General features: G+C 53.5%; 1 protein-coding gene across 3 annotated transcripts in view; it reads right to left on the bottom strand.

The window, feature by feature from the left end:
• CARS2 (cysteinyl-tRNA synthetase 2, mitochondrial) overlaps positions 1-27,605 on the bottom strand; it is a 38,468-nt gene that overhangs the window by 9,158 nt on the left and 1,705 nt on the right. For 2 of the 3 annotated variants that reach the window (XM_032314403.1, XM_032314404.1), the window contains exons 2-9: positions 27,269-27,319; positions 24,267-24,384; positions 18,167-18,238; positions 17,956-18,061; positions 16,541-16,624; positions 13,940-14,069; positions 3,352-3,485; positions 1,818-1,885 (exon numbers count right to left, since the gene is read on the bottom strand). In XM_032314403.1, coding sequence (XP_032170294.1) covers positions 1,818-1,885; positions 3,352-3,485; positions 13,940-14,069; positions 16,541-16,624; positions 17,956-18,061; positions 18,167-18,238; positions 24,267-24,320 — 648 coding nt within the window. In that variant the 5' untranslated portion in view covers positions 24,321-24,384; positions 27,269-27,319. The remainder of the gene's footprint in view (positions 1-1,817; positions 1,886-3,351; positions 3,486-13,939; positions 14,070-16,540; positions 16,625-17,955; positions 18,062-18,166; positions 18,239-24,266; positions 24,385-27,268; positions 27,320-27,605) is intronic. The other variant, XM_032314405.1, reaches the window with a different exon arrangement.

Raw genomic sequence — 27,605 nt, 5'->3', positions numbered from 1 at the left:
AACAAACAGGAAATGCACAACGTTCAACGAAACTGGCCTCGTGTCTTCGAGACGTCAACACCACTCGGAAAATAAATGTAGAGAGACTGCTGAAGAGTAGAAGCCAAAAATACACCCTCAGCCCACCACCACCGCAGAGCGTCCCTCAGCCCTGGGGACGGAGGAGCTCTGTCGCCTGCGCCAGTGGACGGACCTGGAGGACATCACACTGAGCGAAACACGCTGGTCACAAGGGCAAATACCGCGAGTCTGTGCTTCCATGGGCTCCCAGAGCACTCAAGGTCAGGGGAGCAGGAAGCCATGGGCTCCCAGAGCACTCAAGGTCAGGGGAGCAGGAAGCAGTGCGGTGGATGCCGGGGGCTGGGGAGGGCTGCCGGGACTTGCACAGGGAAAGGTTAGGTCTGGCCAGACAAGGAAGCTCTGGAGTGCTCTCGCACAACATCGCTGTGCACGTAACCACGGTCTCCACGGTGACTTTTCGGTTCTCTGCGTTTCATTGGGGTGAAATGTCTTCTGAAACATCCAAGGAGACACAGCATACAAATGCGACACATGAACCTGGACTGGATCCTTGTCTGAGAAGAATCCAGGCTATAAAGGACATTGGGACACAGGGAAAATCAGAGCGCGGACGAGGTCACTCATGTTGCGGAATGACTGCTGACACGTTTGGCGTCCAGGTTACGCAGGGAAACGTCATTGTTTTGGGGACGTGCACGCAGAACGGGGCAGTGCCACGCCGTCCAGCGGCCCAGTAACCCCACATGCGCCCACCATACCCGTCGATACGGAAAACACAACAAATGCAGGAAAGTAGTAACCTTGAGTCTCCGTGGCGAGTGTGTAAGTTGTGTTTTTCTGGAGGAAAATGTGCACAACAACATTTCCATCAGGAAGGTCCATGAAGACGAATGTACGAGCAGTGCTCCCCTTCTGGCTTCCAGCTCCCGCCCCGAGCACGGGGGATACACTCAAGCCCCCGGGGACGCCTGAGCATGTGAAGGACTGAAGCCTCTACCTATGGTGCGTCCCCAGACAGACCTGCCTGTGAGGACATTTAATCACACTCAGGCCCAGGGATTATCGACCACAGGACGTTAATCACCGTGACGCGGTGGTGGAAGTGACGTGGACGTGGTCTCCCTCTCCCTCAACATCCCTTCTGTCCAGTGCTCACCCCTCTTGTGACGATGAGAGGTGACGCAGCCCCTGTGAGGAGGGGAGCTGAGGGGGGCGGACGTGGGTGTGGGACGCTGCGCGAGGCTGCCGTCCCCTCTCCCAGACCGCGTCAGTGACACCGTGCACGGGGGCAGGACTGTGTGCACGATGGTGGGAACAAGGCTAGCGCTCGTGTGTTCAGGGGATGAAGGTCTCATAACTGTCCTTGTCATTTTAGTATCTGCAGTTAAAACCACATTTGGCTTCATGGGCCCAAAGACAAAGAGCAAAGTGTCTGAAGCACCGTGTGAGTTCACACGTTTTCCGTTCACATTCACACGCTGTCCCTCTGCCCCACGACACAGCGAAGCCCCCAAGCCACAGGCTGGCAGGTGGGCGCTGGGACAGAAACGGGGTGATGGGACTCAGGGTCGCCGCGTGGACAAAGGCTCAGGGAAGAAGGTGGCGTGAGCGTCCGAAGGCAGATGTCCATGGGGAAGCCGGCCCGCAGAGGGCAGGGGGACCCGGCCGAGAACCAGAACGCGGACTGTCGCCGCGTGCGTTTACCACGAGAACAGTAAGTTCAACGTGGAGGGAACACGGGCCTGTCAGGGCCAGGAGCACCAGGGGCGGCGACTCGGGTCAGGGGGCACCGTTACCTTAATAGTGATGTAATTTCTCAGCGATTTGGACATTTTTTCTTCTTTGCCTTTCACGTGCAAATGCCCTGAAACAAAACCAGTAGTTTGTTCTGAACTGGGTGGAAAAGGGGGAGTGGCCGGGGCTGCGAGCACCTACTGGAGGGTGTGGCGTCCGCCCTGCCCACCACCGGCAGCCCCCGCTGCCCAGCAGAAGTTCCTCCCGCCCACCCCCCACCTCCCTCCACCCCCTACCCCCCACCCCACCCCCCCCGCCACCATCCCAAGCCCTGGAAACCCCGGCCTGACCGCCTCCTCAACCCAGGAGGGACCAAGGCTCTGGTTCTGCAGACCAGGCACCGGCCATTGCCTGCTGGATCCTGGACATTCCGAGCGGCAGGTCTGTGAGAAGGACTAATTCGATCTCCCGCTGCAGTCCGTTTGTGTGGGCTTCTCCAGAGCCTGCGTGGGGTTCCTTCACCGCCACGTACGTGCAGACAGAATGACCTAAGTCAGGGGCTTCTCAGTCTAGCCGGGGGCCTCTGGGTTTACTTCTGGGGGGGCCTCCTCTCCCACACGGTAGGACATGGAGCGCGCGGTGCTCCAAGGCCAAGTGTTCTGAGAACGGGGGAAGCTGTGGCTTCCACGGGCGCCTGGGAGGCTCAGGGGGTTAAGCGTCTGCCTTCGGCTCAGGTCATGATCTCAGGGTCCTGGGATCGAGCCCCGCATCGGGCTCTCTGCTCAGCGGGGAGCCTGCTTCCCCTTCCTCTCTCTCTGCCTGCCTCTCTGCCTACTTGTGATTTCTGTCAAATAAATAAAACCTTTTACAAAAATAAAAGAAAATTTGGCTTCCAAACAGAAATATAACCTTGAACACATAATTCGATGTAACACGTATATACCGAACATTTTTAACTTGACAATCTCTAGAGAATGAAACCGTCCGACTACTTCTCTTCCATCCGTTGACTTCAGGAAGGGAAGATGGCCCCTCCCGTCGGTCAGGAGACCGCGCTGTTCCTCCAGCCCCGGGGGGCTGTGGGGTGGAGGAGATCCTGCTGTCCTGCTGTCGGAAAGGGGCATAACGACGCAGTGGCAGGACCGTGGACACGTGCGGGTCCCTGGGCCCGCATTCACTGACAGGCACCCGGCAGGTGCCCGCGCCAGAGAGCACAGTGTCACGGGACACTGTGTTTGCGGGCATCCGGCTCCAGCGGGCCCGACGGCTCAGTCATTGGCATGTCCCCGCGTCCCGAGAGAAGGGTAATGTCAAGCCTCCCGTCGCCCACCGGACAGCAGAGCGCCCGTGCCTCTGCCGCCACTCCCGCACGGAGAATGGTGCCCATGTTCCGCCCAGCCCGCACTTATTCCCAAAAAGGCACACTCGTATCTCCCATCCGGGGACGCTCCCAGCCAGCTGGCACAAACCTGAACACTGGAGAGACAGCTCTCTTGACCGTCGTCAGGGCCACACGTTCGCAAACAGAGCTGTTTCAGCAATAAACAGAAGCGACAGACCCGAAACAGAACAAATTAACGTGAAGTCGTGACTTACCAGAATGCAGAAAATAGTTTCCCCACTGCCGGCACCGATGGAAGGCCTCGCACTGGGCGATTTCGTTCTCGTGATGCGGAAAAGCCAGATCGACGCCGCCCGAGTGGATGTCCAGCTGGCTTCCAAACAGCAGACTGCGGGACAGCGGGACGCGGGTTAGCTTCAACAGCACGTTCACCCTGAGTCCTCCCGGCTTCCATGCATCTGACGAGCAGATCGCAACTTAAAATCAGTGTGCGTGGTGATTTATCCGAGGCACACAGAACCTGAGGCTGTTTTATTTCACAGATCTCTAATTCCGAGCTCTGCCTCCTAGCAGAGAGATGGAATTCTCTTTGTTCTGGATATATACATATACACACTTGCAAAATAACCTTTTCTTTCAATAGAGGTTAGTGGTTTTCCAACCTTAATGAAAGAGCCTATAACATCAGGAGACGTTCTACTATGGCTTTTGAAGATAGAACTACTTAGTGATCACGTATAAGCAACAAGACAACTGAATTCAAAGCATCACATATCAGCTGCTGGTGTTTCTGCTTTAATGCTCTGCGTCCCTGGAAAACCTCACATCCCCTAAAACCGCACCCTACAACCAGCAGGGCTGCTGTGGACCGTGGAGCTGGCCAGACGCTCAAAGCCCATGTAACTGTCCCCAGAGCACCTGCTGGGGGCCAGGCTGAGTGGCGCTGCTTCCGACAACAACGGTGAAAATGCAGCCCTCAGCACAGGGAGAACATGGCCTGAGGAGACCCTCAAACAGATGTGGAGCTCCCAAGGCCGCCGCCTGCCCCTGGGCACCGAGCTCGGGGGTGCTGCAGACACTTGTGAGTTTTCTAAATATGGTTAAAAAGAGGCATTTCCTTTATTTTATTTCATTTATTATTATTTTTAATTAAGTAAACTCTGACCCCATCGTGGGCCTTGAACTCACAACCCTGAGACCAAGAGTCGCAGAATCTACCAACTAACCCGGCCACGTGCCCCCAAAGTAGACATTTTGAAAATGCCACAGCCTGAGGTCCCTTCCTGCTGACTCTTCTCCCCTGGCCTGGCTTTGGAGAGACCACGTGCACACTGGCCACGCCGCTGGTGGCAGAAACGCACCAGGCTGCTAGCGTTCATCCTTGGCCACAGGCTCATGAAGGGAGCGTAAGACCAGAGGGCCAGGGCCAGGAAGGAGAGCACAGGGCCTCGTCTGTTTCTCTTTGTAACGACTGCTTCGTTTTTATGAAGTTCTGAAACAAAACCGGCAGCATTAGGACTTAACAGAGCAAAACAGTCTGTGACCCTTGATCCTGGGGTCATGAGTTCCAGCCTCACATTGGGCATAAAGTTACCTGAAAAATAAAGCTAAACTGTGTGTCTGTGGTGTTCATTATATTAGTCTCTATTCTTAATAAAAAAAAAAATTAAATTTCATTTGTCAGAGGGAGAGAGATCACAAGCAGGAAGCGAGGCAGGCAGAGGAAGGGAAGCAGAGATCCCGATGCGGGGCTCGATCCCAGGATCCTGGGATCATGACCTGAGCCGAAGGCAGAAACTCAACCGACTGAGCCACCAGGCTTCCCTATTAGTCTCTATTGTATGTTAGACCTGATTTAAAATAAAAGAATACCCAGAAGAAATAAAAGTCTATTTTTGTTAGAGTTCAACAAAAACATTTAGTGGTAAGATTAGATGTGCGATTTATTAAATGTTTTCTACCTACTGTAGAGAAATTATTTCTATCTACAATATAAGGGGCACCTGGGTGGTTAGTCCTTAAGCGTCTGCCTGCGGCTCAGGCCATGATCCTAGGGTCCTGGGATGGAGCCTCGCATCGGGCTCCCTGCTCAGTGGGATGCCTGCTTCTCCCTCTCCCACTTCCCCTGCTTGTGTTCCCTCTCTGACTGTCTCTCTCTCTGTCAAATAAATAAAATCTTTAAAAATACATAAATACATAAATAAATAAACATCTTTTTACAGCCCAATATATGCCCCACATTGCTCTTAAATCAAAAGTATTTATAAACACGTAAGTGTGTACAGTAGGACTGAGGGTGGGGTGTGGTTTTTCAATGCAAAGCTGGGCCCTGTTTCCTGACGTCTCAGGACTTCCAGGATGTGTTTCTAGAAGAGTCCTGATGACATCAGCACAGGCGAGGGCAGCAGCCGAAGTGATGGGGAAACACGGCGCCCACCCTCACTCCTCCGCAGAACCAACATGACTTGGGTGGGCAGGTCATGGAGCACGAGGTCCTCCCACCCAGTTGAAGGGGAGAACGTCGGTCCACCGACAAGAAACCAGGCTGGGATCAGCCCCGGGGGCCCAGCGCTCTCCCCGGACAGTTACTCCTTCCCACATGCACACTCAGACTCTGCCCGCAAACAGCAGCGCACACAATGACAACTGGAGGGAACTGGGTTTGCTGATCTGGGTCTGCTGACCTTCAAGCCTGGGTGGAGCCAGTAGTTGGAAATGTTGACCTTAACTATATTTTCCACGGGTTTCTAATCTTGAAAACTGCTCATTATAACAAACATCTGCCAGGAGCTGAAACCCGTCAGATACATGAAAATCACGGGCTACTGAACATACCAAAACCCTCACCTCCACAAACAAAATAAATGGACAAGGTTATTCACCGCAGGTATTTCTAAGAGCAAGACCCTGAGAACTGTGTGCTCATCTGTCGGTCCTAGAAACCAACCATGGTCCGCCCAGCCAGCACCGCACCCCGCCGCCAAGCCACCATGGTGGGCGAAGCATTACAGGCAGCTCCCAGGACCCGGGGCAGTGCCTGCGACATCCGGCGGCCTCAGTTCCCCTGCACCCCGACAATGTGAACACCACAATCAGTAAGTCAGATGAACCTTCTGGGTGCCTAGCGCGTGCGGCAGTTACGCTCGCACTAGACTGTAGTCCGTTACGTGCGCAGCAGCGTTCTCCGAGAGACAACGTGCGTGCGCTCATCAGAAGATACTCCACTGCTTGAAAATGCTAACCACCTTGCAAGCTTCCAGCGAACTGCTGCAGCCTTTTGGCTGGTGGAGGGTCTTGCCTGATGGTGACAGCTGCTGGCCCAGGGCGGTGGCTGCGGCAAGCTCTGAAAAAAAGACAGCAGTAGAGCCGCCACATCACCGCACTCTTCCGTTCATGAATGATTTGTTTCACGCAATGCTGTCTGACAGCGCTGTACCCACAGAAGTGCTTTCAAAACAGGAGTGCGTCCTCTCAAACCTGCCACGGCTGCGTCACTCGGTTTCTGTCTGTTCTAAATCCTTCGCTGCTGTTTCAACAGTCTTTGTAGCATCTTCACCAGCAGAACATTCCTCCTCAAGAAACCATGTTCTTTGTCATCCCTAAGAAGCAACTCCTTGACTGTTCAAGTTTGGTCCTGAGAGCGCCCTGATCCAGTCCCGACTTCAGGCCCCACTTCTGATTCTGGTTCTTCTGCTGTTTCCACCACATCTGCAGTGACTCCCTCCGCCGGAGTCTCGAACCCTCGCAGTCACCCAAGAGGGCCGGGTCACTGGACTTCTGCTTATGTTGGTATTTGACCTCTTCCCATCAATCACAAATGTCCTCAGTGGCATCTGGATTGGCAGATCCTTTCCAGAAGGTTGTCAGTTTACTTCCCCAGATCCATCAGAGGAATCCCTTTCCGTGGTGGCTACAGCCTTACAAAATGTACTGTTTACTCCTTGCTTCCTGGGCCGCAGAGTGGACACGTGAGCAGGTGTGAGCATAGCATTAGTCCTGCCCAGCTCCATCAGAGCTCTGGGGTGGCCACATACACAGTCAATGAGCTACTTGTAGGGTTTTGGAAGGGATCTTCTGTTCTGAGCAACAGATCTCAACGGTCAGCTTACAAGTCTCAGTAAACAATGTTGTGGGCAGATGCACAGTCATCCAGGCTTTACTGTTCCATTTACAGAGCAGAGCAATTTCCCGTAATTCCTAAGGGCCTGGGACTTTTGGAATGGTAAGTGAGCATCAGCTTCAACTTAAAGTCACCAGCTGGCTGCGTGAGCCCCAAACAAGGGAGCAGCTTGTCCTTTGAAGCTCTGAAGCCAGGCACTGACCTCTTCCCAGCCACGGAGGACCAAGATGCCATCTTCTTCCAACAGAACGGGGTTCTGTCTCCACTGAAAACCCGGAGTTTAGCGTAGCCGCCCTCATTCACTGTCCCAGCGAGACCTCCTGGAGAACTTACTACAGCTTCTCCGTCAGTTCCGGCTGTGCCACCTTGCACTGTTACAGGAAGGACTTTTTTCCTTAAAGCACACTCACCGGCCTCTGTGAGCTTCAGACTTTCCTTCTATGGCTTCCTCGCCACCCTCTGCCCTCATAGAATGGAAGAAAGTCAGGACCCTGCCGTGGGTTAGCGTTAGCTTAAGGGAATGTCGTGGCTGGTTCCGTCTCCCATCCAGATGACTGAAACTTTGTCCACCTAAGTAGTAAAGCTGTTCCACTTTCTTACTGTTTGTGTCTTCACTGGAGGAGCACTTTCCATTTCCTTCGAGAACGTTCCCGCTACCTTCACAACGTGGGGCTGACTGTTTGCCACGACAGGCCTGGCTTTTGGCCTGTCCTAGCTTTCGACATGCCTTCCCCGCTGAGCTTAGTCATTTCTAGCTTCTGATTTAAAGTCAGAGACGTGTGACTTCCACTGACTTGAACACTTAGAGGCCACCGGAGAGTTATGAATTGGCCTAATTTTGATACTGTTGTGTCTCAGGGAATAGGGAGGTCCCGGGAGAGGGAGAGAGATGGGGAACAGCCAGCGTGGAGCGGTGGAAACACACATCGATCGACTAAGTTCACATCTCACACTGGGCACACGAACACGGCAGAGCTCACGGTTCCCCAAGCACAACAGTAACATCCAATCCTACAGATCATGTATCACCAGACCAAATACAATAATAATGACAACGCTCGAAAGACTGTGAGAATTACACAGACGTGACACAGACACCCAAAGTGAGCTGACACTAGTGATGACAACCGACCTGCTTTCCACAGGGTCGCCACGAAACTCAACCGGTAAAAGCCGCAGCATCTACAAACTGTAGCACAGTAACGCAAGGTGCGCCTGTTCCGAAGAGCGCATGCAGCGTGCCGGCTCCCACAGGCCCACCACACGCATGCTCAAGCACAGGCGCGTGTGGCTCCCAGGAGATCCACGGGAAGCAGCAGAGGAACAGTCTATGGAGGGAATTTCCAGTGCGTGGCGCGACTGTGGAAGAAGAGCCAGAAGGTGGGCAGACCGAAGACTGAGGAGCCCGGAGAGTGGAAGCTGGGGCGGTGCTCAGTGGGGTGAAGCACGACCATCTCCGGGGGAAGCCGCAGGTAAGAGGATGGTTCACGGGGAGACTGCGAAGATGGTGAAGTAGGAGGACCCTAAGCTGGCCTCATCCCACAGATACAACCGGAGAATACTCATATCCGTGTAAATAACCCAGACAATGACCCAGAGACTCGCAGAACAAACTCCACAGCTGAAGGGAGAGAACAGACCACATCAAAGAGGGTAGGAAGGGCAGAGACACGGTCAGGAGCTAAAAGGGCCCTGGCTGTCTGCAGTCTGAAGGGGGCTGGGGGAGGGGTGGCGGGGAGAAGGGCGAGAAGCAGACCGTCACGCTGGGGAGCCCACGCAAAGATCCAGCCCGTACTGTTCGGCTATGAAAGAGAGAGGAGAATTTTATGAGTTCTTATAACCAGCGAGACTTAAAAGCCTGGAATTTTAGGGGCGCCTGGGTGGTACAATCGTTTGGGCATCTGACTCTTGGTTTCAGCTTGGGTCAGGATCTCAGGGTTGTGGGATCGAGTCCACGGCCAGGTTCTGCGCTCACTAAAGAGTCTTTTGGAACTCTCTCTCCCTCGTCCCTTTCCACTGCGCACACTCGCTCTCTTTCTCTCTAAAATAAATCAGTCTTTAACACACACAATTTTAAAAATCAGCAGCTAAGCTCTGGGAGGGGCAGGAAGATGTCAGGAAGCTGAGTTTCCTTAAAGAGACATCTGGGGGCGCCTGGGTGGCTCAGTCAGTTGAGTGCCTGCCTTTAGCTCAGGTCATGATCCCAGGGCCCTGAGATCGATCCCCGCATTGGGCTTCCTGCTTGGCGGGGAGTCTACTTCTCCCTTTCCCTCTGCTCCTCTCTCTCTCTCTTTCTCGCTGCTGTCAAATAAATAAACTTTTTTTTTTAAGATTTCATTTATTTATTTGACAGAGAGAGAGAGATCACAAGTAGGCAGAGAGGCAGGCAGAGACAGAGGGGGAAGCAGGCTCTCCACTGAGCAGGGAGCCTCATGTGGGGCTCGATCCCAGGACCCTGAGACCATGACCTGAGCCAAAGGTAGTGCCTTAACCCACTAAGCCACCCAGGCGCCCCAAATAAATAAACTCTTTAAAAAAGAAAAAGCTTCTCTGTATTTAAAATAAATAAATAAAATACACTGGATGGAATATATAGGAGGCTAGAAGAAGCAGAAGAGCTAATTAATGACATGGAAGAAGGAATAATGGAAAGTAATTAAGCTGAGCTGGTGAGAGGAAAAAAAATATGCAAAGTGAGAACAGACTTTGGGAATTCAGTGACTCCATTAAGCATAAAACATGCATGTTATAGGGATCCCAGAATAAGAGAGAGAAAAAGGGGCAGAAGATTTATTTAAAGAAATAATAGCTAAAAAAATTCCTCAACCTGGGGAAGGAAACAGATATCCAGATATAGAAGGCACAGAGACTTCCCCCAAGAAAATCAATACAAGAAGGTCTGCACCAAGATACACAGTGAATAAAAAGCAAAAGACAGTGATAAAGAAAAAAAGGGGGGGGTGCGTGCCTGGGTAGCTCAGTCAGCTGAGAGTCCGACTCTTGGGTTTGGCTCAGGTCATGATCGCAGTCACGGGAGCAGGCCCCGTATCAGGCTCTGCACTCAGTGTGGAGTCAGCTTGAGGACTCTCTCCCACTGTCCCTCCCCAACTCACACAATGTCTCCCTCTCTAAAATAAATAAAAGCAGCAAGAGAAAAGAAGACAGTTACACACAAAGGAAACCCCATACGGCTATCAGTGAATTTTTCAGCAGAAACTTTGCAGGCAAGAGAATGGCTTGATATAGTCAAAGTGCTGAAAGAGGGCCACCTGGGTGCCTCAGTCAGTTGGGCGTCTGCCTTTGGCTCAGGTCACGATCCCGGGATCCTGGGACTGAGTCCCACATCAGGCTCCCTGCTCACTACGGAGCCTGTTTTTCCCTCCCTTTCCCTCTCCCTCTGCTGCTCCCCCTGCTTATGTTCCCTCTTTCTCTCAATCTCTCTCTCTGACAAAAAAGAAAAGAAATATCAAAGGGGACTCTCTGAGTAGAACAGAAAGATCACCATAACTAAGAGTATGAAACAGAAACTCCCAACAAATTGAAGTCTGGGACCAGATGGTTTTGCAGGTGAATTCTAGCAAACATTTAATGAAGAGTTAACACATATTCTTGTCAAACCATTCCAGTAAATAGAAGAGGATCTCCAAATTCACTCTGTGAGGCCAGCATCACCCTGATACCAAAAGCCGCCAAGACACCACTGAAAAAGAGAACCACGGCCCAGTCCCTCTCATGCATATGGATGCAAAAGTCCTCCACAAAATCCTAGCAAACTGAATCCAACAATATATTCTAAAAACCATGCACCACAACCAAGTGAGATCTATTCCTGGGTTGCTAGGGCGGTTTAAATATTCACAAAACAACCAGTGTGATACAGGACACCAACAAGAGAAAGGATAAGATGGATGCACCCATTTCAACAGATGCAGAAAAAGCATCTGACAAAGTACAACATCCATTCAGGATAAAAACCCTCAACAGAGCAGGTCTAGAGGGAACACACCTCAATAATAATAAAGACCATAAATGAAAATCCTGCACCTAACTCCCTACTCGGTAGGGAAACACTGAGTGCTCTCCCCGTAAGGTCAGGGACAAGACAGGGATGTCCACTCTCACCGCTTCTATCCAACTCAGGACTGGAAGTCCCAGCCTCTGCAATCAGACAACAGAAAGAAACAATAGAAGCCAAACTGGTAAAGAAGAAACAAAACTCTATTTGCAGATGACATGGTATCATACACAGAAAACCCTAGAGACTTCATCAAAATACCATTAAAAATGATAAATGAACTCAGTATGCCAAACCAATGTTCAGAAAACTGTTGCATTTCTATTCACTAATAGAATTGCATTTCTGTTCACTAATAAGGAAGCAGCAGAAATAATCCCGTTTACAACTGCACCAAAAATAGTAAGATACGTAGGAATAAATCCAACCACAGAGAAGAAAGGCCTACACTTTGGAAACTGTAAAGCGATGAAAGAAACGGAAAATGACACAAAGAAATGGAAGACATCGGATGCTCATTGACTGGGGAAGAATATTGTTCGAGTGTTCACATCACCCAAAGCAATCTACACATTTAATGCATTAAGGCAATCCCCATCAAAATACCTGCAGCACTTTTCACAGAATAAACAGTAACAATAAAGAAGAAAGAATCCTGAAATTTGTATGGAACCACAAAAGGACTGAAATAACCAAAGTAATCTTGAAAAAGGAAAACAAAACTGGAGGGATCACAACTCTAGACTTCAAGTTACATTACTTGTAGTGGTCCAAACAGTACGGTACTGGCCTAAGTAGACACCACAGATCAATGGAACACAATGGAAAACCCAGAAATAATCCCACAATTATACGGCCAATCTTTGACGAAGCAGGAAAGAATGTAAATGGGAAAAGGAAAGTCTCTTCGACGAATGGGGCTGGGAGAACGGGACAGCCACGTGCAGAAGAATGAAACTCAATCACCTTTTTCCAGCACACACGAAAATACAATCAAAATGGATGAAAGAGCTAAATGTGAAAAAGGAATCCATTAAAATCTAGAAGAGAGCACAGGCAGGGATTCCCCTGGCATAGCTTCTGACAACCGCGTTCTAGGTACGGCTCCTGAAGCAAGAGAAACGAGCAAAAATGAGCTCCTGGGACTTCTTTTTCTTTCTTTTCTTTTTTTTTTTTTAAGATTTTATTTATTTATTTGACAGACAGAGATCACAAGTAGGCAGTGAAGCAGGCAGAGAGAGAGAGGGAAGCAGGTTCCCCGCTGAGCAGAGAGCCTGATGCGGGGCTCGATCCCAGGACCCTGAGATCATGACCCGAGCCGAAGGCAGCGGCTTGACCCCACTGAGCCCCCCAGGCGCCCGTCCTGGGACGACTTCTTCAGAGCAGTAAGTCTCTGCGCAGCGAAGGACATGACCAACAAAACCAGCAGACGACTTCCAGAACAGGGGAAGATGGTGGCAAATCACGTACCCTACAAAGGGTTAGTGTCCAAAATACATAAAGAACTGACACAACTCAACACCCCAAACCAAACAGTCCAGTGAAAAGTGGGCAGAAGACACGAAGGGACACTTCTCCGAAGAAGACTCAGAGGGGCCACGAGACGTGAAAGGGCGCTCAGCATCAGGAAAGGCGAACCCAAACCAGGTCACACCTGTCAGCGCTAAAACCCAAACCACGAGAACAGCGCTGGCGAGGACGAGGGGAAACGGGAGCCTCCTGCACTGCTGGTGGGAGAGCAAGCTGGGCGGCCAGCCGGGAAACAGCATGGAGGGTCCTCAGAAAGCTGAGAACTGAGCTACGTTATGACCAGCAGTTGTACTTTCGGGTGTTTACCCGAAGAACACACAAATCAGTCATTCAGAGGGATACACGCGCCCCATTTACGGCAGCATTATTTACAACAGCCCGACTGTGCAAGCAGCCCGTGGCCACCGAGAGACGACGGGATAACGCAGGTGACGTGTGTCGGACGGAAGCGTGCTCAGCCGTGAGCATGATGACGTCTTCCGCGTGCAACAGCACCGACGGAGTCAGCGTCGCGCGGAGACGAGTCAGAGAAGGACAAACACCGTGTGGCTTCACGCACACGTGAAACTTAAGAAACAAAAGGAACAAAGGGGAAAAAAGAGGCAAATCAAGAACAGACTCATAGGGGCGCCTGGGTGGCTCAGTCACTGAGCGTCTGCCTTCGGCTCAGGTCGTGATCCCGGGGTCCTGGGATCCAGCCCCGCATCGGGCTCCCTGCTCGGTGGGACGCCTGCTTCCCCCTGTCCTACCCCCTGCTGTGCTCCCTCTCTCGCTGTGTCTCTCTGTCAAATAAATAAATAAAATCTTAAAATTTAAAAAAAAAAGAAAGAAAAGAAACAGACCCTTAAGTACAGGAAACACGCTGATGGGCCCCAGAGGGGAGGGGAGTGGGGGCACGGGCACAGGGGTGGGGTCCGGAGCACAGCACGATGGTGCGGAGGAGCATGGAGGGCGGCTGACCCCCACGCTGACTCATGAAGCTGACGTAATGCTGCAGGTTAACTACGCTGGAAGTAAAATTAAAAACACGATGAAAAAAAAAGAGAAAGAGCCTCCCCCGCCGCCCCCCCCCCCCCCCCCCCCCCCCCCCCCCCCCCCGCCCAGCGGCTGCTGCTCTCACCCGCCCCCTCTGCTGGCCACGCGCGGTAGTGCGCGCCCGCCCAGGACACAACCTCACCTGGAGAGGGTGGAACACTCTATGTGCCAGCCAGGCCTTCCATTTCCCCAGGGGGACGCCCAGAACACCTCCTGCGGCCTGGCCGCCTTCCACAGGGCAAAGTCGCCGGCGTGCCGCTTGTCTGTCGCACCTGCCAACAGCAATGACGGTCAGGGCCGGGAAGCCACGACTGGCGAAGCCACAACTGGCAAAGCCACGTGGCCTGGCCACGACATCCCGAAGACGCGGCTCCTTCGGGCACGTGACCTCCTGCTCCTCCTCTCCCCGGGAGGCCCGAAGGACCCCCAACACCTTTATCTAAAACACGCCCGAGAGGGAGGTCCCGGCACGCGGCGAGGCCGGTTTCAGCGCAGAATGGGGGGGTGTCGCGGATCAAACCCGATGCTTCCTCCCGGGAAGCGCAGAGCTGAGCGGTCGGCCTTCCGCCGGCGGCTCCTCGGGCTAGTCTGCCGGCAGAGGAGTCCAGGGCAACTCCCCCCAGAGAGACAATTACACGGAGAAAAACGCTGTGAGTGTCAGTGACATTTGAAGAGCAGGAGAACCCAGAAGAGGAGGGTCAGGTGACGGCACCCGATGGGACGAGCCGGTCCTGGGCTCTGTCTGTCCCAAAGCTTGGCACCGCCACAACCGGCGACCGGGGACATGAGAGGGAGCTGCATCCGGACGCGGGAGTATTACTCAGCTCTCAAAGGAAATGACCTATCAGGCTCCAGAGACTCCTGCAAGGTGACTGCGTGCCCTGCCCCCAAGGGGTTCTGCCCCTGCCTGGGTCCCGGTGGGACCTGGTGGCTTCAACACACATATACACTTAAATGTGTACTGAGTGAAAAAAGCCAGTCAGAAAAGACCCCACACTGTATGATTCTAACCCTACAGCATTCCAGAAAAGGCAAACCCATGCAGACAGTAAGAGATCATGGGTTGCCAGGGGTGAGGAGGGAGGGGGTTGGAGTCGCTGGGGCACAGGGGAGGTCTGAGGGCAGTAAAGCAGCTCTGTGACACGCATCATTACAGTTACCCAGCCCACAGAAAAATCAGCACCAAGCGTGAACGCTTGTGCAAACGACAGACTTGGGGTAATGATGTGTCCCTACAGCTGTACCCGCTAGGACAGATGTCCATTTCTGGTGCGTCACGTTCATGAACAGGGAAGGCTGTGTGTGAGCAGGGTCAGGGCAATGTGGGAAATCTTCGCTCCTCCCTAAAACTGCCCTAAAATAAAGCCTGTTGTTTTTTAAGGACTTACTTATTTGCAAGATGGTGGGGGGGCAGAGAGAGAGGGAGAGAGGGCATCTCAGGCTCCCCGCTGAGCACGGAGCCCGACGCAGGGCTCGATCCCATGACCCTGAGATCATGACCCGAGCCGAACCCAAGAGGCGGACGCCCCGCCGACTGCACCAGCGAGGCGCCCCTCAAGTCTATCCAACACCAAAGCATCACTGATGCTAGAATGTGGGGCTCAGAAACATGTCCTCTGCCTCCCTGGGGCACGGTGGCAAACCCACACATGTGCGGTGCTCGGTTCTGGCCTTTCTGGAGGGAGCAGCGTACTCACGCGTGAGAGGAACAAACACGGTTTCTGAGGAGTCAGATAACACTGTCACTAATTAAAGCGAATGGCTTCGTTGGGGCACCTGGTGCCTCAGTCGGTTAAGCCGCCGCCGCCTTCAGCCTTTGGCTCAGGTCATGATCCTGGTGTCCTGGGATCGAGCCCTGCATCGGCCTCCTTGCTCGGTGGGGAGCCTGCTTCTCCCTCTGCCTTTCCCCCAGCTCATGCTCTCTCTCTGTCAAATAAATAAAATCTTTAAAACATAAAAAAAATGAAAAAATAACTGGCGTCATTTATGGAGCGGAGGCTAATGTCTAAAGACAAAACTCACTTGGACAATTTGTCTTTGGGGTTTTGGCTCATCTTTACTTGGTTCTCTCAAGTAGTATTTTTTTTTTTAATTTAAAATTATTTTTAACTCTAAATTTTTAAAAATTATTTCGGGGGCGCCTGAGTGGCTCAGTGTGTTAAGCCTCTGCCTTCGGCTCAGGTCGCGATCTCAGGGTCCTCGGATCGAGCCCCGCATCGGGCTCTCTGCTCAGCGGGGAGCCTGCTTCTCCCCCCTGCCCCGCTTCCCTCTCTCTCTGCCTGCTTGCGATCTCTCTCTCTGTCAAATAAATAAAAACCTTTAAAAAAAAAATTTCAAATTTATTTCTATACACATCCTTCTTCTCCATAAAAATGGCTTCAGTCCAACAGTCACTCAATCGAAGAGCGGCGGAATAAAGGGAAATTCGGCGGGAACGTTCTACGCGCTCAAGCGCCTACAGGATCTGCTCTGCGGGAAAATGCAGGGGGAGGTGAGTGTGGCGGCCAACGCGACAGCAGGAGTGTGTGAAGGTGCCCTCCGCAGGGAGGAGGGCTGAGGACCTGGCAGGGAGCAGACTCACCCCTGCCGAGAGGACTTCACCCTCAAACTCCCCCTCTTGCTATAAACAATGAATTAAACAGCACAAGCAGCAGGGATGGACGGTCGGGCGCCGTCCGCGGGTCTGAGAGGCCGAGCCTGCCCTGCAGACCCGGGCCCCAGTGTGGGAGCGGGGTCCACTCACCAGGCTCTCCGACGGGACCGGGGACCACACCGACCAGCTTGCCGTACCTGTCTCCTCTCGACTGCAGGTCGAAGTAGACATTGCCTGTTTGATAAAGAATCCATCATTTCTCAGAATCACCGAATTCCACTCCAGAAACCAACACTGCCCTGTCTGTTAACTCAGTAAAATTTAAATAATAAAACAGGAGGGGCGCCTGGGTGGCTCAGTGGGTTAAGCCGCTGCCTTCGGCTCAGGTCATGATCTCAGGGTCCTTGGATCGAGCCCCGCATCGGCTGTCTGCTCAGCGGGGAGCCTGCCCCTGTCTCTGCTGCCTCTCTGCGTACTTGTACTCTCTCTCTCTCAAATAAATAAATAAAATCTTTAAAAAACAAACACACAAAAAAACAAAGTCCAAATGAATGGCGTCTGCGTTACGGTCAGCCTGCTGTGTCTTTACATTGTCGTGATTAGGAGCTCACGATAAAGCAGCGTCACAGAGCGACAAGCCAGCCACGTCCCCGCTAGGGAGCGTTTGGTCCTCCGCCCCCTGACGCCTGCTCTGGGCCGCGGGTCTCATTCTGGCTCCCCGCAGCGGGAAAACAACGCCCGTGTTTCCAGGGAAGAGTGTGGCTCAGTCACCCGAGCCCCTCACAAACAGGGTTTTTTGGGAGACGAAATCTAAACACAGCGAATAAGGTCAAGGAAGACGAGAGCAGTCTAGCGCGCCGGGGAACGGCCCCGCGGGGCTGGAGGCGCGTGGGCAGGAGCCCCCGAAAGACGGGGCTCGTGGCACCCGCAACACCGGTGTCTTCCTCTTGCTTTATACTTGGTTCCTGCCGCACAACAAGCACGAGACGCACATTATCTCAGGTCTGGGCTAGGCATGCTAATGGGTCATTCGCTAAAAACCAGCGGTTTTTAGGATCCCAGAAGGGACGGGATAGGGACAGGAACAGCTGGGACAGCCCGTGCCCAGCGGCCAAGGGCACAGCACGGCACCAGGGCCAGGCTGAGTGTCCGCTCTCAGCCCCGAGCGGAGAGGGAACGTCCTGGGAGGGGAAAGCTTGGTCAGGGGGTGAGGACGAGTGGGACTTGGGCAGAAAGGGCTGGCAAGGGGGAGGCCTGGCTCAGGGCCACCGGGACCCCAGCGGGAGCAAAGGCCAGGCAAATAGCAGTGGCTCCCACGCCAGCCGCCGTGGGGTGTGCCGGGAGGACGCTGTCACCGGTCCGCGGAGGGCGACGGCCCCACGCCGGGAGCGGCCAGCAGGAGGACGGGTTGCGATGGAGAACGTTCCAGCACTTGGTCGGATACCACAGCAGGCGAGAAAAGACAGCGCGGCGTCCGGCAGCTCCAACAACATGCAAACACGGGTCCGGTTTCTCCCGACCCCCCAGGATCTGGCCCACGCCCAGGTAAGTAATGGGACCCCTACCTTGTGCTGTGGGGTAAGCGTGCCCATTAGCAATGATTCCTTCGATGAAAGAAATGATCTGAGGAATATTTTCAGTCACCCTCAAGTACACCGTCGGGGGGAGGACCTGACGGAAAGCAAAGGCGAGATGACATCCCACGAGAAAGGCGTGGGTCAGCGACGCCGGCTTTCAGCGCTCACACCCCTCACGGCGGGCTCCAGCGCCCTTCACCTTCAAGGCTGCCATGTCTTGTTTAAAATCCTCTTCATACAGACTGGCGAGAGAAGCGGGCGACACGTTCATCTGCAGGAAGACGAGGCGAGCCGGTCAGCAGGTCGGGCCCCACCATGGCCGGACTCCCAAAGGGGGCCTCTCGTTTTAGCTCCCAAACCCATTCTAGTAACTCAGCTAGGTGCAGAGGCTGACCGACCCGCTTTCTGGTTAGAGAGAAGAAAAAGCAACAATGTCCCGATTTCTGTTACATAATTCAAAACAACACCCCAAAACACATAAAAAAGCTTCCGCTTTTCTAGGGCGGGGCAAGCTCAATGTAGTCCATGTCATGACCAGAACCTGGGGTTCCTATCTTACCCTCAGGCGGCAAGGAAACCCGTCAAATGCAACAGCGAGGAGCTCTCTGAGAAGGGCCTGGAAAGCAGCAGAGCAGGTGCAGACAGTGGGCAGGCGGCAGGGGGTGCAGTGGCCGGGCAGGGTGCAGGGGCACAGGTAGCCCCAGGACACAGACATCACATTCTGAGCCCAGGGCATTTGGGGGCACAGTCTGGCAGCCCCAGGCTTTCAGAGGGCACTGGCCCAGAAAAACAGGCTCCCCAAAGTATTTTTTACTTTTCAGCAAAAAAAAAAAAAGTGCTCCAAAACCAAAAGCACGACAGGTATGGGACCCCGTGGAGCCTGTGAAGGGACCTGGACCCAAGCTCCCGGCCCCCACCCCTGCCCCGGAACCAGGGCTCGGCTCCACGGCAGCACGACCTTCACAAGTGAGAAGCCACCTCCAGCCCCGTCACCCCACAGCTGTGTTCCTTCCCGCCTGGGGCCCCCGAAGGGCAATCATCCTAGAAACCGTGACCACCAGACATTTACTGAATAAATAAATCTGGTGAACAAAATGGGACTTCTCAGCCATATGGCCGTTAGCAAGGCCATGAACCTCTGTGTCTTCGGCTTTCTTTGCAACACAGAGAGGACCCCCCTTCCGCCCCGAAAGACTGTGACAAGGGTCATGTGTATCTGGGAAGGACAGCCGTGTGCGCGGACAATGCTGGCTAGCGGCCATCACCCGGCTCCTGGGCCCACGGGTCTGCACCCCCTCCTGCACCTGCGCCCCGCACACACGGCCCGCACGCGGCTCCCTCCCTCAGAGTCCACCACCGTCCTGCTGCCCGCCTGCCGGAGGACCGGGAGCCGCTCACACTCTCTCCCACCGTGACACACGTGCAGGTCCCTCTCTGAGCTCCGGATGCAGACGCCAGACTGCCGGTCGGAGCACAGGTGCACGCATCCTGGCTGGCGACCTGCCCCCAAGGAGGTCACGCAGGTCTGACCCTGACTGAGCCCCTGACCGCACGGGGGGCCCCACTTCTGGACGTCGGCAACGGGACCACTAACACTTTCTCACTGTAAGTTTAACGTGTGCTTCTCTCTTCTGAAGGGCCTGAACATCTCACGTGCCGAGGAACCATTTCTATGGAACAGACAGGATCACCGCACCCGTTTCTCCACTGACCTGTGGAGCTCCTCCTGTTGGTTTGGAGGAAGTATTTTTACATGAAAGAAATCAACCTTTTATCTCTGCTGTTACTTTCAGTTATGATCCCAGTCTTCATGGCTATTTTCTGTCATGTAGAAAATGTCATTTCTACATATATTTTTTAAAGATTTTATTTATTAGGGTGCCTGGGTGGCTCAGTCATTTGAGCGGCTGCCTTTGGCTCAGGTCGTGATCCCAGGGTCCTGGGATCAAGCTCCGCATCGGGCTCCCTGCTCGGTGGGAAGCCTGCTTCTCCCTCTCCCTCTGCCTGCCGCTCTGACTACTTGTACTCTCTATCTCTCGGTCAAATAAATAAATAAAATCTTTTTTTAAAAAATTTATTTATTTATTTGAAAGAGAGAACACAAGCTGGGGAGGAGCCAAGGGAGAAGCAGACACCCCGCTGAGCCGGGAGCCCAACATGGGACTCGATTCCAGGACCCTCGCATCATGACCTGAGCCAAAGGCAGACGCTTCGCTGACTGAGCCCCCCAGCTGCCCCAATACTGTTTTACAGACTTTTCCTGGCCCCACACGAACTCTACAGTCCATGTCTCTTGTTCTGGAAGGGGGACCACCACGAACACGCACACACTCCTCTAAACGACCTATTGGTACCACGTGCCCCAACGCACCAGCCAGTTCCACCTGTGGCTTCTCCAGCCCACACGCACGAGCCCGGCGGCCACGGTATGGAAACACTGAGGGGCAGTGAATCGAAGTGGGGTACCCGGGTACCGCTGGCCTTGCACGGAGGACGGAATCGTCCTCTAAAACGAAAGCCTTTCAATTTACTCTTTCGGGAGCTGGTCACACCAGGTATCGGGACAGCACGGCTGTCACTCCTCAGAGAACAAAGCTGCACAAGGCAGGTGCAGACATGCGGTCTTGGTCTCGGATCTCAGGTCACTGTCCAGCTTGCCCTGACCATCGCAGGCCATTGCAGGCCATTGCAAGTGGCCTCTCCCACGGCAAGGGTCCCGCCAGCCGGGCCCTTGGAGCTCAGCTGCACAGAGCAAATGCCTCCGGCCGGAATCTCTCTGACACGTTCTTCCCAACTTTTCCTACAAAATGCAGCGATGGGCGTGCACCATTCCCCTTGTAGTGCTCGCCCCAGAAATTTTTATTCCTGACAAACTGTAACTCCGGGCCAAACCGTGAAGTCAAGGGAGTGATTCAGAAAAGTGTAATATTTATGATTTTAAATAGTGTAAAAGCAAGTGCTGGACAGTTGGCACGAAGAGTATGGCCATTGCTTAAAAAGTCTGCATTAGATAAAAAATAGCCTTTTTGCTGGATACTTAGAAGCAAAGAGATGCTTCGTAACCATGTTTCAGGTGCACACTGTATCTTCTTTAAGAGATATTTGGAGAACAACTACTCTCTGGCTAGTGTCGTGCCATGTGAGGAGCAGAGAAATCTTTGGGTGTCAAAATTAAACCTCTCAACGCAGACTCTTCCAGCCACCCCACCAGCCTGCTCGTGGGCTGCGCACGACACCACTCTTGAAAGTAACAAGCACCGCCTGCTCGCGGCATCTGTACATAGTGAGAACATCATTCCTGCTGCATCTACCCCAGGCCCCCCTTCCTGAAGTCGGCCCCCCAGCCTCACCCGCTTGGCACCCGCTTGGCACACTGCACCTCTACCCGGCCCTCAGTCCGCCCCCTTTCCTTGCCCGTCAGCCACGCCCCCAGCCTCCCAGCAGGCCTTGCAGCTCCCAGGGCCACCTGGGGTTGGAAGATGCACAGCGGAGCCCGATGCATCAGGTGCAGGGACCCAGGTGCGTGGTCTCGGTTCCCCGCCGAGGGTGAGGACTGAGGACTGCGGCGTCTTCTGATGCCGAACCTGCGGTGCCACTTTCGACTCCGGCCACGTCCCTGGCTGCAGATGAGTGTCCACAACTGAACCCTGTTCTGCCCACGAGCCCCCCCAGCCAGTGCAGACCCCACGGGACTGCCTCCTCCAGACACCAGCTGCCACGGGGTCCTCTGGCCACTCAAACGCCTGCCACGGAGTCTGAGTTTGGGGGTCTGATCCGAGTCACAGAACTCAGGAAAGCAGTCCCCTTACTCCCCAAGTTTATGATAAAAGATACGACTCGGGGGATGCACAGGGTGAGGGGTGGAGCTCCCAGGCTCCCAGACGCTCCCAGCACCCACCTGTGTGCTCAGAAGCACTGAGCACCCCCGTCTTGGGGGTGTTTATGGAGGCTTCATTACTTGGAGATTACAAACCCCTGCTCACCAGCAGTCAGCTCAATGCCGGGGTGAAGGTGGAAGTTCCCGGCTCTCGCAGGGGCTGGGTCTCTGGGACCCCAGCCCCCATCCTGAAGCTCACCAGGGGCCCCGCCATGATCTCATCAGCACGCAGAAGCCACCCTCTCTAGATTCCGTGGGCTTTAGGCGCTCTGTGCCAAGAACTGGGGCAAAGTCCAAACACAGCCCTATGATACCAGGGCCCTGAGCTGACCAAGCTCCAGATTTCTGTGTCCAAGTCAGTGTTTCCTTATGCACCTCACACTAATTCTCTCTCTGGGGCAGAGCGCCCACCAACCCCGGCCCTGGGCCCCATCTCCGGCTGCGTCCTCCCCAACCCGAGCGGTCTCCACTGGACAGAGCTGAGCCCGGCTAGAGCGCCCCAAGAGTCTATAGGACAAAGTGCGAGTCCCCAGTAGGTCGTCCAGGGCCAGCCGCTCCACCTCTGCAGCCTCACCTGCCAGGTCCCCATGGCCCAGGGCAGCAGGACGCAGGGTTTCCTCACAGGCCTTCACGCCGCCCCTCAGCCCAGATGGCTTCCCTCCACACCACCCAGCCTCTGCTCATGCTAACTCTGGGCCAACCTCCTCCGGGGTCACTTCTGCATTCCACGGAGCTGTGACGGTCCGCCTCGCACGGCCTCGCTGGGCTTACAAAATGAACTGTGTCGCACACAGAGCATCTCTCTGTGGGCGCATCTGCCTCCCCGGGCACAAGGCCCGTGAGGCCAGGGCCGGTCTTCCTCTCCTTTCTCAGCACCAAAGTCAGGCACAGGCCGGACCCCGGAAAGTTCCACGCGTGCTCAGGGACAGTACTAGGAATGGAAACGGAGTCTTCTGTAAGGGAGCAGACGCAGTGGCTCAGCTGTTTGGATAAGACAGACCTGGGAAACCCCACCAGGTCTAGTGCCGCCAGCAAACACTTTCTAAACCACCTGACTCCAAGAAGAAAAACCTTATGGGGGTAGCTGGGTGGCTCAGCTGGTTAAGCAACTGCCTTCGGCTCAGGTCATGATCCTGGAGTCTCAGGATGGAGTCCCACATCAAGCTCTCTGCTGGGCAGGGAGCCTGCTTCTCCCTCTGACCTCTCCCCTCTCATGGTCTCTCTCTCTCAAATAAATAAATAAATAAATAAATAAATAAATAAAAACCTTATGAAATAAACCATTCCTCCTTGAACCAGTAACTCCACTTTAGGAAAAGTATTCATTGAAACAAGACAGAATGAAAAAATAAAAGATCTTCACAGCAGCCCTATTTCTAACAGCTGTAAACTACACAGCCAGCCGTGGGGAACTGCTGAGCAGCTCCATGGTGAATGCGCTCTAGCTGTTAAAAAGGCAAATCAGGGGGCGCCTGGCTGGCTCAGTCCGGGAGCGTGTGATGCTTTATCTTAGGGTTGTGAGTTCAAGCCCCAGGTTGGATGCAGAGATTACTTAAATAAAAATTTAAAAAAAGGGGGGGGCACATTGGTAGGAAACAGTCACACATGGATTCTAGAAGATAAATCTGAGAGAAAGCAGAATATGGAAGTAACTCAAGAGTCCGAAAACAAGAGTCCAAAAATAAGAACAGTAAATTAGGGCATCTCCGTGTGATGAAATGCTATACAGCTGTTTAAAAATGTTCAAGAATATTTAAGAACATGAAAAAAAAATACTCAAAATATGCTAAGTTAAAAAAGCAGACTATAAAACATTATGGAGTACAAACTGGTTTCCTAAAAAAAAAAAAAAAATAGTACATGGAGTTTTTAGTACATACATCCTCTAAAATAACAGGAACATAAAGCACTTGGTGTAGTTTTTGCATAGATTGGATCATTTAACAATCATCTGCAGATCTTCAGAGACAATTGTTAAAGTTGCTAATTATAAAAACCATAAAGTAGACTTAAAAATTTATCTATATTTAACTTAACCCCTCAGTTCAAACCTTCCCCCCAAAGCTTCCCCTAAATGATGCATGAGTTACAAGAGAAGGGCTCCTGCACAGAGGCGAAAGCGGAACCCCCCACGAGCTACGTTTCCCGGCCCCGAAGCGGCCCTCCGCCTTCCCTGCGCGCAGGACGCCTGGAGCCGCCGGACTGGGGAAGGGATGAGGCTCAAGCAGGAGACGGGGCATCGGAGGCTGTGGTGCCCTTCACCAGGGCAGAGAGGCCCCGATCAGCTGTCAGCGTGCCCTCGCCGAGCCACATGCGGCCGGAGAGAAGCAGGACCCACTGGCGGAGCAGCTAGAGGGCTGTCACCGGGCGGTGGGCACACGCCCCCATCCAGAGACAGGACAATCACGTCCTCCGCGCTTACCTCGGCGGCCCTGCGGATTATTTTATCGTCCACATCCGTGATTCCCATCACCATGACGATGTTGCAACCAAACACCCTGGTGAGGATCCTGCGGATGATATCAAATCTGACGTACGAGCTGCAAGAGAAGAAACGTCCGCGCGTCTTTAGAGCACGAAGTCACCAGTGGGATCTCGGAAAAGGAACGCCTTGTGTTTTAACAGACCGCCCCAAACTTCAGGCGGGCGACGGAGCTCAGGGTCCCGCACAGCTAGGAGGAGGCAAAGCCCTCCGCTGGCCGGCCACGCAGGGCCCCCCAGATCAACGAAGGCAGGGCCTCGGCGTCAGCACGGTGCGCACGCTCAACGCCGGCCGCCAAGGGAGTCTACAGCACTTCCGTGCGGAACAATTCACCGGGAGCTGCCGCCGCCCTTGTTCATGCTCTGGTAGCCGCAGTGCTTCACTATGTCAACACGGAGGAACAGCACAAGGTGACACCGTTAAAGCTGTTCTCCCGAGAAACGTGTGCACTGTTGTGGGATATGAACACACCAGCTGGGGGCACCCAGGGGGCTCAGTCGCTGCAGCGTCTGCCCTCAGTTCAGGTCATGATCCTGGGGTCCTGGAATCGAGTCTGCATTCAGGCTCCCTGTTCAGGGGGGAGTCTGTTTCTCCCTCCCTCTCTACCCCTCCCCCTACTTGTGCATGCTCTCTCTCAAATAAATAAAATCTTTAAAATGTCAAAAAAAACAAAGAATCAAATCAAAGTAAAATAAAATGTCCAGAGTCTGGTTTCCCATAAAAGCAACCCTAAAACTCAGGGTCGGCAAATCTCGTGCTCATCTGTCACCCACACAGCCTCTGTAACTCAAACACGGGCCCTGTCACTGTATCCTGTCTGCAGCCCATACTGCCCCTCCCCAAACACAGCTCCAGTGACCAAGCAAGGCTGGAAGCTCCTTGCCACCATATTGGATCATTTGAAGCCTCAACCTGCTTGTTTATAAATTGGGCAGAATCCCATGATGCCAAGGGGTTGCTGAACACCATCACGGTGCCTGTGCAGCACCAACTCGTACAGGCAGGAGCTGTGGTCACCACGGTCACCACCATGCCCTGCATTTGCCACCCTCCCCCACCCCATCCCCCGACCCCAGGAGTGGTTTACCCGTGCACTACGAGGTCAGCCCCGGCCGGCAGGGTCCCCTGGGAGAGAACAGCACCACCACCCGGTGTCCTTAGGAGAACCCCACTGGCTGGTGTTTGTAAAGCATTTAGAATAGAGCAAGTACTGTGTCCGTTAAGTCTATGTCTTTTTTTTTTTCCTGCCAAAGTAAGCTCTGGGCCCAGGTTGGGGCTTGAACTCATGACCCTCAGGTTGAACTGCATGCTCTACTGAGCCAGCCGGGCGCCCCAACTACCTGTCTTTTTAAAATAGAGGCCCGTGTGGTACCTGGGGAGGCGGGTGGGGAGCCATGAACCTGGACAGTACGTCAGGTCAGATTTCCAGAACCGGAGAGATGTCCTGAGGATTTGGACTTTACCTGAGGAGCAGCGGAGCCGTGCATAAGCTTCCCTGCCCCTACGAGCTCACGGCTTCTTCTGAATCTTGAGGTTCTCGGGTCTCCCACCACGCAGGAGTGTCCTGAACGACTCCTGAGGAATGGGCTCTATTGCACAGTCCACCTTCCAGAGAGGAAACCGGTTACCCTTGAGGGGGCGGGGGTGACAGTGACGAAGGGGACACTCCGGCTAGTGGGGTGATGCCAAGGCGTCTCTGCCTACGACCCGGGAACATTCATTCAAATGCAAGTTCCCTTAACATCTGTACTCGCGAGGGCAGATACCGACGAGAACCAGTGGCCGAAAAGAAGCTGAAAATAAGGAAGCTGACTTCCCTCAACGGCCCCTTCCTTCAGCAAATCCTCAGTCTTAAAATATATGTAAATGGTTTTAACAGCCAAGGAAGCCTCTCCTGAGTCCCACAACTCTGGAAAGTCTCAAGGACCTGAGAGCCATCCCTTTGGAATGACGCCAACAAGGGACTGCTCCATCTCCCGAAGGGGGACGGGCGTGACGGGCCACCTGACTGCTCACAGCAAACCAACCTCACCTGTCCTCACAGACTGTACCCACTTGGCTCTATAAAAGACTGCGATTTCTTTCTGTCTTTGCAATCCCTCCCCAACATATTTTACGCTTCAGTAAAGAGGTCAAAATATCCTTTTTAAAGTTAGTGGTAAGTTGGCCACTGATTCTGTTTTAACAAAACACAAAGAACATGCCAGCCTTCCTAGATGATGCAGGGTTTTGTCAGGGGAATGGGCTAAGGTAGCTTTTGACTTTTAGTCTAATGTGAAACATAACGAGTTTAAGAAATGAACGAGAGAACACACAAAATACTAGGAAAAGTGTCATTCTGACAAAGATGGGAGGCAGTGCGGCGGATGATGACCCAGTTGAGAAAGCAAGCAGCGGGAGACGGCACACGCCGGGCTCTGCTGGTCCCCGAACGTGTGGCTTCGGCGAGTTATTCGTCCCAGCAACCGCTCAGCCCCCACCAGAGCGGGCCTCAGGGACTGTGTAACCCCACTTCACGGCGTTTCTTCCTAAAATTGTGACGATTCAAACAGATGGATACTATTTATCAACCCGTCTCAGATGAGGAAACCAGGACTCAGAGGAATAAAAGGGCTTGTCTTAGGTTGGAAAGAAAACGCGTAACAGGTGCCAGAAAGAACTTCTCACCGACTCCTGACCTCATGCCACTATGCCCACCAAGAAGCACGAACTCCAGAACAGGCCATTTATCACCGCTTCTCACGCCCCCTGCGAAACGGGCGGACGTGCTTCGAGTCCACGAGGAAAACCAAATAGGACAACAGGCCTCCCGCAACACGGGAATGTGGTGACTGATCCAGTATTCTTAAGTTGCCCCTTGAGAGATGGGAAAAACCTGCAGAGGCTCCTTCTTTCCAAAACCTGCCTCCCTTGAAGTGTGAAAAGTCAAATTCGGAACTCACCACGCATGGCCCAGGTGTGCGTGATCGTAGACAGTCGGCCCACAGCTGTACCTAGGAACAAGGTTACAGTCCACCACGTGAACACATTTGCAAGAAGGGACAGCACATTCTCGGTTAGGGTGATCATATAACCGTGCCCTTAAAAAAGTCGTCCAGCGGCCACTTCTGGGGAGTCCGTAGCCAAAGCCTGCCCCGTACCCGGGCAGCATCTCCGCCTGTGCGTCCGCGGGTTCTGTACTTCCTAAGTGCCCCCCACCTGAGACCCTTTCAGCGCAGCGCTACCGCCCCCGAAAACGCCCGGTGCACACCCCCCGCCCCACGTCCCAGCACCCGCTCC

Source organism: Mustela erminea, chromosome 15 (genome assembly GCF_009829155.1).
Source record: "Mustela erminea isolate mMusErm1 chromosome 15, mMusErm1.Pri, whole genome shotgun sequence".
NCBI classification, from domain to species: domain Eukaryota; kingdom Metazoa; phylum Chordata; class Mammalia; order Carnivora; family Mustelidae; genus Mustela; species Mustela erminea.
The sequence above is the reverse complement of the archived record's forward strand: the minus strand, read 5'-3'. Positions and strand labels throughout refer to the sequence as shown.